Source organism: Nicrophorus vespilloides, unplaced genomic scaffold (genome assembly GCF_001412225.1).
Source record: "Nicrophorus vespilloides isolate i.1.1-1 unplaced genomic scaffold, Nicve_v1.0, whole genome shotgun sequence".
Classification (NCBI taxonomy): domain Eukaryota; kingdom Metazoa; phylum Arthropoda; class Insecta; order Coleoptera; family Silphidae; genus Nicrophorus; species Nicrophorus vespilloides.
This window is the reverse complement of record NW_017099382.1, coordinates 23,905-36,678: the sequence shown is the minus strand read 5'-3', so window position 1 is coordinate 36,678 and position 12,774 is coordinate 23,905. Positions and strand designations below refer to the sequence as shown.

At 27.7% G+C, this 12,774-nt stretch overlaps 1 protein-coding gene across 1 annotated transcript in view; it reads left to right on the top strand.

Moving 5' to 3' along the window:
- The window catches only part of LOC108564431, a 43,162-nt gene extending 31,487 nt beyond the window's left edge, over positions 1-11,675 (top strand). Inside the window, exon 2 of the mRNA XM_017923478.1 lies at positions 10,598-11,675. Within this exon, the coding sequence (XP_017778967.1) occupies positions 10,598-11,323 (726 nt within the window). The 3' untranslated portion in view covers positions 11,324-11,675. The remainder of the gene's footprint in view (positions 1-10,597) is intronic.
- The last annotated feature ends 1,099 nt before the right edge of the window (positions 11,676-12,774 follow it).

The following is a 12,774-nucleotide window of genomic DNA, read 5'->3' as shown; positions in this document are numbered from 1 at the left end:
ATTTGTGGAGGCAAATTCAAGTCTTGCATTAATTTTGGGACACCCTTTACATTACATACATCAATACCATTTTTTTCTTCTACATCAATGATAGATTTTGATTAAAATTGTGTTTGTCTGTTTTCTAACAAAACAGCTAGATGTAACATTGATTTCAAGGTCTGCGAAACGTAGGTCAGTAAAAGTGAACTCGATCGAGTTCCAAACGATAGTGAAAGAACGAAAGCGAATTTCGTTCGCGCCGCTCTGCCTCCATCCGCCGTTATATAATACCCATTCCGCTTGGAAATCAATCAATAACCATTATTAATTCTATGGACTGTGTGCATTTGCAATTAGTTTTTGTTCAAGTTACAAAAAAAAGTATAAAGCGAACGAAGGCACGCTTAAAGCAGAACTATATTAATTCGGAAATAAATTAAGATTAACATTATATATTAATGATATATTAATACAGATTTTACATCTTCAATAAATATGTCCCATATGTAAAATCAATTTAAGCTAAGAAAAAAAATCAATATGTCGTTATATAATACTAATTATACATGATTAAGATTAAGATATAATAGTGTTCTTTATTTATCAAAGTACATAAAAAGATTAAAATGGACAATCATTATTTGTTGTTGTTGTTTTGCGGAAAAGTGAAAAATTAGTATTTTTGAAAACCCGTTTCTCACTAATTATAGAATACATGGAAATCATTCAATAAGTTTGTTAGTAATATAGATTGTGTATGCATTTACAATTAGGAAATAATAGAAATAAATCAACTAAAGACACGCTTAAATCGGAGCAAATTAATTTCGGAAATAAATTATTAAATAAACATTGCTGTAATCATTACTTTCATCAACATATATTTAGTAATTCGATTCGGATTCACTTTATCTGGTTTAAAAATTTGAAAAGAAACTAAATTTTAATTGATTAAAATAAAAATAAATTCTAAAAAAATAGTACACATAATTATTTATACATACACGATCGGATTTTAACTTTCTCTTTTTGTTAGGTTTGTTTTAATCTGTATTTAGTTCCTCGATTAGTCCAGTTTCAAATAGGTATTGCTGTATAATAATTATATAATTTATTTTACACTTTAATAATATTTTTCATTGATATAGCTTTATTTATGATATTTGTTTATTTTAAATCACTGAATCTTTTTACAATGAACAAACAATGTATGTGTAGATAATTTATTTACTCATGAGTTTACTGATCTCTCAACCTCAACTAATTAATACATTGCTGTTATAACGGTACTAGAATACAATTTACAAAATGGTATATATTGATACAATATTAACGGTTGAAGGTCCTTGTGGTCAAAGACTATGAAACGGTTTTTGATTCATAATATTCATAAATTACCAAATTTTTTATATAAAGTGGAACCTTGCTTAATGAGCAAAATAAATTGTAAGAAATATGACTCCCTAAATGGAACGCATTATCGTATATTACATTAGTTTATATGTGGAAAATTGTTTCACTGTATGATTAAAAATCCGGAAATTTTGGAACGGATTATGTTCGTTCGCGAGGTCCACTGTATATATCAACAGTAGGCAAGGTAAATGTGGCTCTTCATTGAGTCAAGTGCGGCTCCCATTAAAATCATGCAATTAAATTAAATAAAAAAATGGAATTTGTTACGTGTGGCTCTTTACAAAATATAAAAACCGGATTGTGGTTCCCTTTGGCATCATGTGTGCACAGAAATAAACTTATTATATTATGTGGAAAAGTTACACAAACTATAAAATACTATTTAATATCCTATCGACTTATGTCTTTTTGCTCTAATAAAACAAAAAGTTGCTGAAAGGGTTATTGATCATATTATAGATTTTATCATGATTATCGATTTTGTATCCTTCCTACCTGTCAAATTACTAATATGTAATCATCAAATTATAAAGTCAGTATATAAAAATTAAGTTTATTTTAAATTAAACTTTGTTTCTACAATACATCCAGGAAAAAATGTTAGTTACGTATTTCTCACACCTTAATAATTAATTAATTAATTTCTATTTTATTATATAAATATTGATTCTAAACAAACACAATTGATTACATATTTTAAGCTATAATAAATATGCGTAATTTTGATTTCCCTGAGATTCTCCATCATGTAATTGATGCTACCTGTGAAAATATTTAATTTAACATTTCGATGTCGCTAAGAAATAAATATAGAAAAGTGAATTGCATAATGTCATAGCATCACGCAATAAATTGGAATATTGAATTTATTACATGAGATGTGCTAACGAACGCAATTCTCTTGAGAAAATATCGATTATATCTCGAAGAGTAAAGCAAAGCGTATTTGTATTGAGGGAAAGTATGCTACAGATTCGTTATATTTTTACAATTAATTTCTCGTTTTCCTTATGTTATGTTACTTTAGTTTTTGTTTTGTTAATGCTGTTCTTGATAAAAATCGTTTGAAATTAGTGCGTATTTGTGCAGCAACCAGAAGCAATTTAAAGGCTATAAACCCGGCAGCAAGCACGCCAACAATTCCTCCGGACATTCCAAACGAACAATAGGGAATTCGATTATTTTTTATGGTATTACCGGAGATAGCGGTATAACAATAACAGAAGGAGAACAGCAGAGGGGAGGAAAATGTGAAAGGAAACACCTAGAATTCGAATTATCCTTTGTAATTAAAAACAATTCGATTATGAAATTTATTAACTGTATTAAATATCGTGTATTCAACAACACAAAACAAAACAAGAATTATTAGATATATTGTAAAATCATTTTTAACTTCATAAACTAATTAAATGAACTTGTTGAAAATGAAAAAAAAAATGATGACAATGATATTGATATTTTGTGATATAGCAACGGCATAGCCAATTAAAAAAAAATTGACATGATTACATATCGAATAATCAACTCACAGAAGATTATGTGATTCCATAATGATTTTTTTAAATTTTATTATGAGTTTCGAATTTATCATCTTCGTGTGCGATTTTGTGAAACCGTCGGGTAAATACTCGGTATATTATTAAAATATTACGTGGCAGACAAGTCATAATACTTGACACAAATATGTGTACAATCAAATTAATTGGGAAATTAAGATCCATTATGTACTTTATATGGTTAAATCATGACCCATCAGAATAAACCGGATCACATCAAGAAAGCGCTTCAATTTTGCTGTTAACGTCAATTATAAAGTAATTGAGGTAAAGTACAGGTATGAAGGTACCAAATAAAAAAATAGAATTATCATAAAGTTCATCATAATATAAGATGAACTTCATGTTACACTTTACTCGGAGTGCCTTGTTTTGATAGTCCTTTTTTGATTAATTTGAAAGATGTTTTGTTTGTGAAAGAGATTTATGTTGTATGGTTTTCTAAAATTTGTATCTATAATTTTTTCTGTTACATTTGTTTTTTTGTAGTACAAAACATTGTCGTTATTATGTTTATAGAGATTTTAATATCGTCAGGATTATGGTTGTCGAGATTTTGATACAGTCGGGATTTCAAACGTCGGGATTTTGATTGTCGCTATTTCGGATGTCGGGATATCGATTGCTACCGAATCTAATATTAGAGGCAGATATACATTTTTCGACAACCTTTTGTGTACAGGATTGAATTTTTTTAAAATAAATTAACGTAGAAAAACTTATTTTTCTTATATTTATAACTGCTTACATTTTTCAGCATTCATACCATACTTTTAAGAATAAAACTTTAACATAAAATTAACCTAAAAATTGCTTTAGATACAATTGAAAACAGGACGATATTTTACATACGAAATTAAAACTTGGATTATTTATGAAAATTACTATGTTCATTTATTCTAGGATTAATCTGTTAATTATAGTAATAATTTTAAAGGACAGGTTTATATTCGTGATGATATATCATTTTTCTGTTTCAAAACAATTTTTTGAAATATTTAAATAGCATCTAGCCAATGAAATTATGTAACTATAATTTAGTAATAATTTTGTAAGTATATATGTTAATAATACAACTATTGTTTGACCTTAAAGATGAACTTCAATAGTTTACAAATTTTCATTAATCAATATTTAGTAAGTTTCTTATTAATATCGATATTCAGTTATAAACAAACTCATCTACAGGAATATAATATAAAATTAGTACAATATAAAGAAATAAATAAAACTACGTACGAACGTTATAAATAAAACAGATAACTATGTAATACTTTGTTAATCACTAAAAATAAATATTAAATTTACAAATTCCTATTTTTATTTTTAATTACAATTCTCATAAATTATTAAATATTTAAAAAAGGGAAACACTTGTACATTTATTTATTATAGAATTTTCAATTTTAATAAAATGACTTCTGTCGTTAAAGTATTATTTGAATATTAATTAAATCTTTAAAATATGTATGTATTATTGCTTCAAACATATGAAATAACTTTATTCTTTTAATAAAGTCTTAAATAATAAATTATTTTTTTATATGAACTATAATAGTCGTTTATAATTGAAATGTCTTGATATGAAATTCTAAAGACTCATTATTATTTTTATATATACGTACGTATTTAATAAGTTTATTAAAAGCTACTCTTTTCAATTAGTAATAGTTATTATAAATGTGAAATTTTTAAAACAAATATAAACAATTACAGTACAGCAATACCTCTCATATGCCGGCTTCGATCAGTCAGAATTTATTAGGGTCCGGTTTTAAAATTACAAAATAAACTAAAATGTTAATTCCTCAATTAGTCCGGTTTCAAAATTATCCAAGATATAGGCGAAACCGGTTATCCGGACTATGCGAGGTATTGCTGTATATTTCAAACAAAGTAAATTGTGATTTGTTTATCTAAATGTTGAAACCAAACGCCAATGTCAAATTTAATTGTGTCTGTTTAATAATCGGACGGATTATTTCGTAGGTAAATTAAATTTGTATAGAAACATGCAATCGAAAAATAATAATAGCGTAATCCTTCACTGGCTGCTGAAATACGGATTGAGTACAATGTTATTGTTGTCGTCGTCGACGTTGTGCACATTGAACTTTCCGCTATTTTATTTATCATTACTCAATCGGCAATTACTAAATCATGAAATGATTGATACATGCAATCCCATTTTTACGTTTGGCTTCTATTGATTTGTGCATACGTTATTCGTGTCATTCCTATGAGCGTGTGTACGTGTATTTGTGCTTTTGTAAAATGCTAACAATTTAGTTAATTATCGGCTATGCCACGAAATGTATGTTGAAAAATCGCCATCGCTCTGAACCCATTCCAATTTTCTATTGATTTTTGCATAACAATGGGTGCAAATGTGTTTATGCATATAGTACACGAGTGTGCCATTGTTTATGCAACACGTTATTACGCCAAGGAGATGCATCGTGCATAAATCAACATCATGCGATCACCTTTATGATACGAGAAGGAAAAAATATCCATTCCTACAATTTGTACACTAATTAGTTATCAATATCTAAAAATAAGTGTATATTGTGTAACTTTCGTTAGTAATGTTTGCATTTGAAATAGAAATACAATCGGTTATAATTGCACTAAGATTTTCTAATTGATAAAATAGTTTCTTTTTATAATTGAGACAAAATTTATTTTTTGGTGATTAATATTGAAATACAGCAACAATCCATATAGTACGGCCTCGATCAATCGGTATTTACTAAAGTCCGATTTAAAAATTTCAAAAGAAATTATTAATCGACAAAATAAAAATAAATTCTAAGAAATTAGTACACAATATTATTTTGTATATATAAATTATTCGCTTTATGCTTTATGAATTATTAAAAATGTAATTAATTTTTCAATAATTGAAAATATAAATTATTAATTAAAAGTGAATATTGTACATATCTTTGTAACTGATAAAACAGAGAATACTGTTAAATAATTTTTTTTTTCGTTGGCATAAATTTTACTCTCTGGCGAAACAAAATGTAATTAACGGGATGGTTGTTTAAAATGTAAGTGATTGTTGAAAGAGCTCGGGAGTCCGAGAGCTAGATAGTAGTTATAAGCAAACGTACCTATTTATGTGTTAGCACGCATGCAAGAAACATAATGGCATTATATAATAAATGCCTATTGTGCGAAGATAATTGTTCGGTTAAGGAAAAGTGAAATTGGAAGAGAGAAAGACGAAGTACTAGTGCTGCTGCAAGAAGTCTTTTCCTAGAAGAAAAGATTGCTCAGCTTTGAACTCGTTTTGTGGACGAACATCACAAATTCCGTGAGAATCGTGATTCGCCGAACTGAAGTTTCCATCAATACATTAGAAATCACATCGGTTAGTACACAATTTTATTTTTTCACTGTCGCTCTTATGACAATCTCAATTACCTGCAGAAATTTGAACCGAATATTGCATTCTGGTACGAAACCGTCCGCATTTCCTACTCGGTTAATTAGAGCCTACCTAGACTTAATTATCTCGCAATGATCTACATTTTTAGTTTTTGCACAATTGCTGTTACACCGCTGTGAGCTCAGATATTATCAGATGCCTCAAATGAGCATTGTTGTAATGAAGAGCATCGAAACAAGACCAACGAAATACAAACATTCACCTTTCACATCGACCTATCCATTTATGTAACGTCTCCTCGGTTGCTCAAGGAAATCGTCGACTGGAGGATAGAGGGACGAGAATCAATGAATCAGAAAAAATGGTGTTGATGTTTAATCATAATATGTGTTATTTATTGATATTTTGCCTTGGATCCGCATAACGCGAAGAGGTTGCAGCACGAACATTAAAGCTCGGACCAAATATAGAATCTCAAGGTATTATTTTTACTCCGAATAAATTGTAATCCATAAGTGAACTCGTGTGCAGTCGAGAAGAAAATACATATGATTAAATTTGTAACGCACTCTAACGAACGTATAATATTAACTCCGTGCACCTAATTCCATTCAGTTCGTCTAATCTAGGAAGTCCATTAATTAAATTATTCGTTGAATTACTATTTTTAATGCGTAAGGTGTGTTCAATTAATTCACATATTTCTTCATCGTATGATTAAAATAACTTACTGATTATAATTAGATACACTAACTACACTCATGCACGTCCTGGTTCACTTATTTCTATATATTATTTTATATTTAGACTTAAGTTCAGCAACGGTTTAAAACTTTCAATGACGTTTGATGTTTGAGATTCGAACAATTTGATTTTTTTTTAGAAAAAATAAATTATAAAATAAATTAAATACTAGAAAGTCGAAAAAATATCCATTATACAAAAAATATGATCTAATTTCAATATAATGTAATGCACAATTGCATAACGTTTAAATAAAATTAATGACGTAAAAAAAATAATGATATTAGTCAAGTTAATTAGTCACAATAAAGAAAAGTCAAAGTGATTTTGGGAGTCTTAAAAGGAATAATTAATTTGAAAATTCTAAGCAATAAATTGTTCAACCCAAATATTTCTATATATTTGTTAATTTTATTTGAAATTCTATTTATTCGGCTTTATAAAGATGAAATATACTATAAAGGAATCCGGAAGATTCTCGGATCAATAGATTTATTGAATGTGATTTGATTCGGTGATTCTCCTCATTTTCTCTTTAATTAACTGCCTTTCATTTGCAATTTAGGCGAATTAGAAACTTTTGCAATACTAACCTTTATGGAAACGCTCATAATCACATTATACAGTATATGATCTTTGATGATTGATGAAATGCTATAATTTGTTTAATATATGTACAATTGATTAATCTATTTTAATAACTTTAATACTTATCAGTACTAATAACAGTTTATATCCATGTTGACATTGAATTCAATTTAAAGATAATTAAAGCAGATTATGCATTAAGTAAACGCAGGAAATGGCAGATTTATAATCTGCATATTATTATGTAGAATACTACATAACCAATGATTATATAATTAATAGAATGTAAAAATGTTATTGCAGTTAAATACATTTCTGCTTGAAATTATTTATTTATTATTAACTATTAACCTCTGAATTATTATAAAATATTTATATTTAGTTTATAGTTTAATATTATAGTGTAATTAAGTTAATTATTAGAGAATAACTTTGATTAATCATTATTATAATATTTTCATCAAAATACAACAAAATACACAAAATACAATCGTTTTATTTATATTTTCTTAAACTTTAGCGGAAAATTTCTCACTATTAGATGATTTACTAATTTGATAGAAATTTGAAATTTCTATAGTGGTTCCAAAATGTTTTATTGCATATTTTGAAAAGTCACATATAAGAACACAATGACGTAATTATTTCAAAATTTTAGTAATAATACTCAAATATAAAAAAAAAAACACTATTTTAATGGGAGCCGCACTTGACTCAACGAAGAGACGCATGAGGCTCTCGGACCCTCATTTATTACATAAGTTAATCAATAATTTAAAAAAGTTTATGAACACAGATAATATGTTGCGATAATTTATAATATTTAAGTTAAGATGTTATTGTGTAACGTTCTTCCTTGTCTGAAAAGCTTCACAATGCTTCGAATTGACGCGGTCTGTTTGACGCTCATATTTCCTGAACTACATAGAAATCACCCAGTTGTGTTAATTCTTGAACAAAAAAAATCTCGGAAGTGCTGAACTCGCTCACAGATCATTTAATGATTAATGATATATAAACATCTTCCGCTCCTTGATTACTTTAATACAATATTTATATGAGAGTATTTTACGATGTTGTTTAACTCTTTGAACATGTCTAGTGGGGCATTATTATAATTTTCTGTATAGGAGTGAGGAATTACCCTTTAATTTCGTTGAAATGTCTAAGGATGAATCTTGATAGGCCATATTATCCAATGTTGATTCAGTTGACGTAGTTGTCTGATTCAGTTGTCTAGGAATTTGTCTAGGAATTTCTGGCCTCTTTAACTTAACAAGTCAATTAAGGTTATTATTTCATCAAACAGATACAAAAATTAATCTCAAAACGGAATTCTTAAAGCATCCCTAAAGCAAACATTTGTGTGATAAAATTTAATCTAATAATCGGAATTATTTATATTGTATAAGAGAAATAACTGATTATTCATAAAAAAATTATGCAAGGAAGTTAGTGAAACAGAACAGATTTATTATATAATTTTACTGAATTGGATTATCATAATAATGTATCTGCTTTTTCTTTAGAAATATTTGTTTATATATATACAAGTCTATATACGCTTATAGTTTATAATTGTTTCATATCAGTGCAATTTATCAGTCCCAGTTATTAAACGTTTAAATTTTTATAACCGGCATTTTGAAAGTCGCTTTGAATTTAAATTGAAAATTGATACTTTTTTCGCTTAAGGGATATTCTATTACTTTCAACTAATTGCCATAAAAGTAAGTATAGTGAACGTAATGAAGAAATAACAACAAGTGCAAGAAGACAAAAACACTGGCGTTATCTTTATAAACAGAGCAAATATATTATTATTACAAGATAATATTACGTTCCTACAAAGTGGATTCGCAAGTTGCGCAACAGAGAGAAAGACTTTCATCTAGATTCTAGATGCATGTACATGTCCGTTCGTTAAATTTACCATGCGAATCCATCTATATACCAGCTGAAAATTGCATAACTGGATATCGCGCTAATTGAACGCGACGCGATTTGAAGCCGTCATCTTTTGAATTCGCGATGAATCATTAATCTTAATTATAAGCGAAAAAAATCCTTTCTAAGCGCTGCATCGGAAGTAAAACCGAGACATGCAGCACTTCTAAAAGATGAAAGTGATAGGGTCACTCATTGTTTCGTTCACTTTTACCGTCCGAATTGGGCTCATTATGTTACGTGAATCAAATGAAGTCATTACGGTTTTTGTATGTTTATTTTAATCACAGCAATTTGGGTTCAAGAAACTTGACAACTTCGCTATTAATATCAGCGATAGTTTAATGTATTTCTGATTAAATTTCTCTAATGCAGTTTGAAAAGAAATCAATTAATATATTCATAACATTTACTTTTATTCTTTATTAATTCATTGATTCTTTTATATAAATTTATAACATTTTTTTTAATTTAATTTTTTTTTTTTATTGAAGAATATTTACATGTGTAATATATGTTATTAATAAACGTGTCTAACTAATAACTATATCTTATATAATAGAAATTTATCTATTATAAATTCAGTATGTATTTTTCGTCTAATATGCATGACAGAATTTAGATTACTACTTATAGAACTAGTCAACTTTTAGAAATATTTGAATATATTATACCTAATTAAAATATTTTTTGTGGGCCCCAAAAAATATAGGCACTATGTCATCTCTGTTAATACAAACTATATTGCATTAATTAAATTCCCTGTGCATGTTAATTGATGATATTGGTCCAACCTAGGACCTAGATTATTTTATTATAAAATAATTAAAGTAAATGATTTCATTAATTATACAAACTAGATACAATTATGCATTTATAAATTGTAATATATAATAATGAATAAATAAGAAATGTATGAAGTAATATTCATCAATACTAATAACAATCTTTGGTTTAATTTCAGATCACAACGGTGGTTTCAGTATCAGTAGCGAAACCAATCATGGTATCATTTGGCACAAACCATGGCCCCATCATCGCTCCGACAGTATCTTCATCAACGGCAAACCCATTGGCACCGAGAAGTGCTCCAGCAGTTTACGAGAAAATCGAAGACGACGTTCCCAATACCTTCCATTACAAGGCACCAACTCCACACCAGTACAGGAAGCAAATACTATCTCACAAACCTAACCCGAATCTGATCTTAGGCACTCCCCTGGACATCAAGTTTACACCGGCGCTGCAAAAGTATGATATCTACAATAGAAAATCGAAGTTTGCAAAGGCCATTGGATTAGACTACACCGGTCCCCAATATTTCGAAGTTCAGCAATACGAAGTCGACAAAATAGCTAGGCAGGTGGAGAACAAGAGTCAGAGCAGTTCTCAACACTTTGTCCAACAATATACCACCCAGAGGAGATACGACAACCAGGAACCAAAGGTGCAGAATGCTCAGCAGGTCAAGCAAGTTGTGTACCAAGTGCACGAACCGCAGAACAGCGTCTCCAGTTACCAATACAACTTCAACAAGAACAACAATCAATACGTACCGGAAATTGGAGTCATTTACTCATCTGGCTTGAGGTATTACGTGCCGCAGATCGTTTACTACAACCAAGAAGAGAACGAGAACTCGGTCTACGACAAAAGCGAACCAAAATACTACCACCATAGGCCTCAGTAACTTATTCAATTAGCGTTAGATTAACTCAGTACATGTATTAAATTCTTTATCAAATGAAAGAGAAACCTTTTTCCAGTGCCAATGCAAATATTTACTAGTTACAACATATATTATTGCTTTCTTTACGATGAATCTGCAATGCTGTGTCATACAGAAAATATTGATGCAAATAAAAAACAAAATAATATAATAAATCTGTAAATACTATTCCATTCCCTCGATTAGAGATAATTTACAATTTCTTTATCCTTGGCATTAAGAGCCAAAGACCTCATTAGATGTGTGCTAGTGCTATACATATGTTTTTTTTTATACTATTTCGCACAAGGTTAACGATATGATTTATATTATAACTAAATTGATGACTAAACGTTAATGTGAATAAATTATGTTTAATTTTTAGAGCACTTTTAATTTCTAATATTTTCTTGGGCATCAGCGCACTACTTTTGAACAGTATTTTTTTTGTTTGTATTTGAAATAATAAACTTAAGTTTTTAGATTGTGTAAAGTATTGTGATTTGTAATGGCTTTGTAAATAAAAACCTTCTTTGTAGTAATATTAATTGTAATTATATTGAAACGATGCATTAATTATCTGTATGTTAAATAAAATAAAATTATTAATAAAGAAATGAAAAATTAAATTTGTATTACTTTTATTTTTCGATATGAATTAATTTTCTTAAATACAAAATAATCAAGGTTTCTTGCGTGTCATTTTTTTTTGTATAATTCCAATAGAAGGTCATTTTTGTTTATATTTTTTCGGTGCTGGCGCCGAGCACCGCCGTATTCAAACTTCCTTATTATTACTTTTACATAAGTTACTTTTTATTTTTATGCGATAATATCTATGCGTATTTTTTGAAGAAACATTATTAAAAAGGTATAATTTAATTAGAATGTAATTTAGATCATTAAATAGAACACGTTAAATAAATAAAACTTAGATGGAAATCTCTACTTTAAAGTAACGAAAATGTTTAAATATTAACAAGATATAACAAACATTACGTTTTTATTAAGAGTTGTTTTATAAAACTTATATAATTTATTACATAAAAATATTACATTTAATATAATACAAATAATTTTGATTTCTTTGATTATATCTAGTATAATAACTGATATTAAAATTAAATTGATGATTCTTTTCCATTATTATAATTTGTTTTATAAACTATATTTGTATTATAATTTTAAATAAATACACTATATACAAAATAATATAGATATCTACTTATTTTATTTATTTATATTAATTATCATTTATATATTTTTGTTTCTCTGAAATATAATTCATGTAATATAACTTGAATAAATATTATTAATAGAATTAATTTTAATTTTGCATAATAGTACCTCTTATTTTAATATATTTAATAATTTAATTTTTAATATACTTAACATAAGGATATATTTGTAGAATAATACATATATGTCAATAT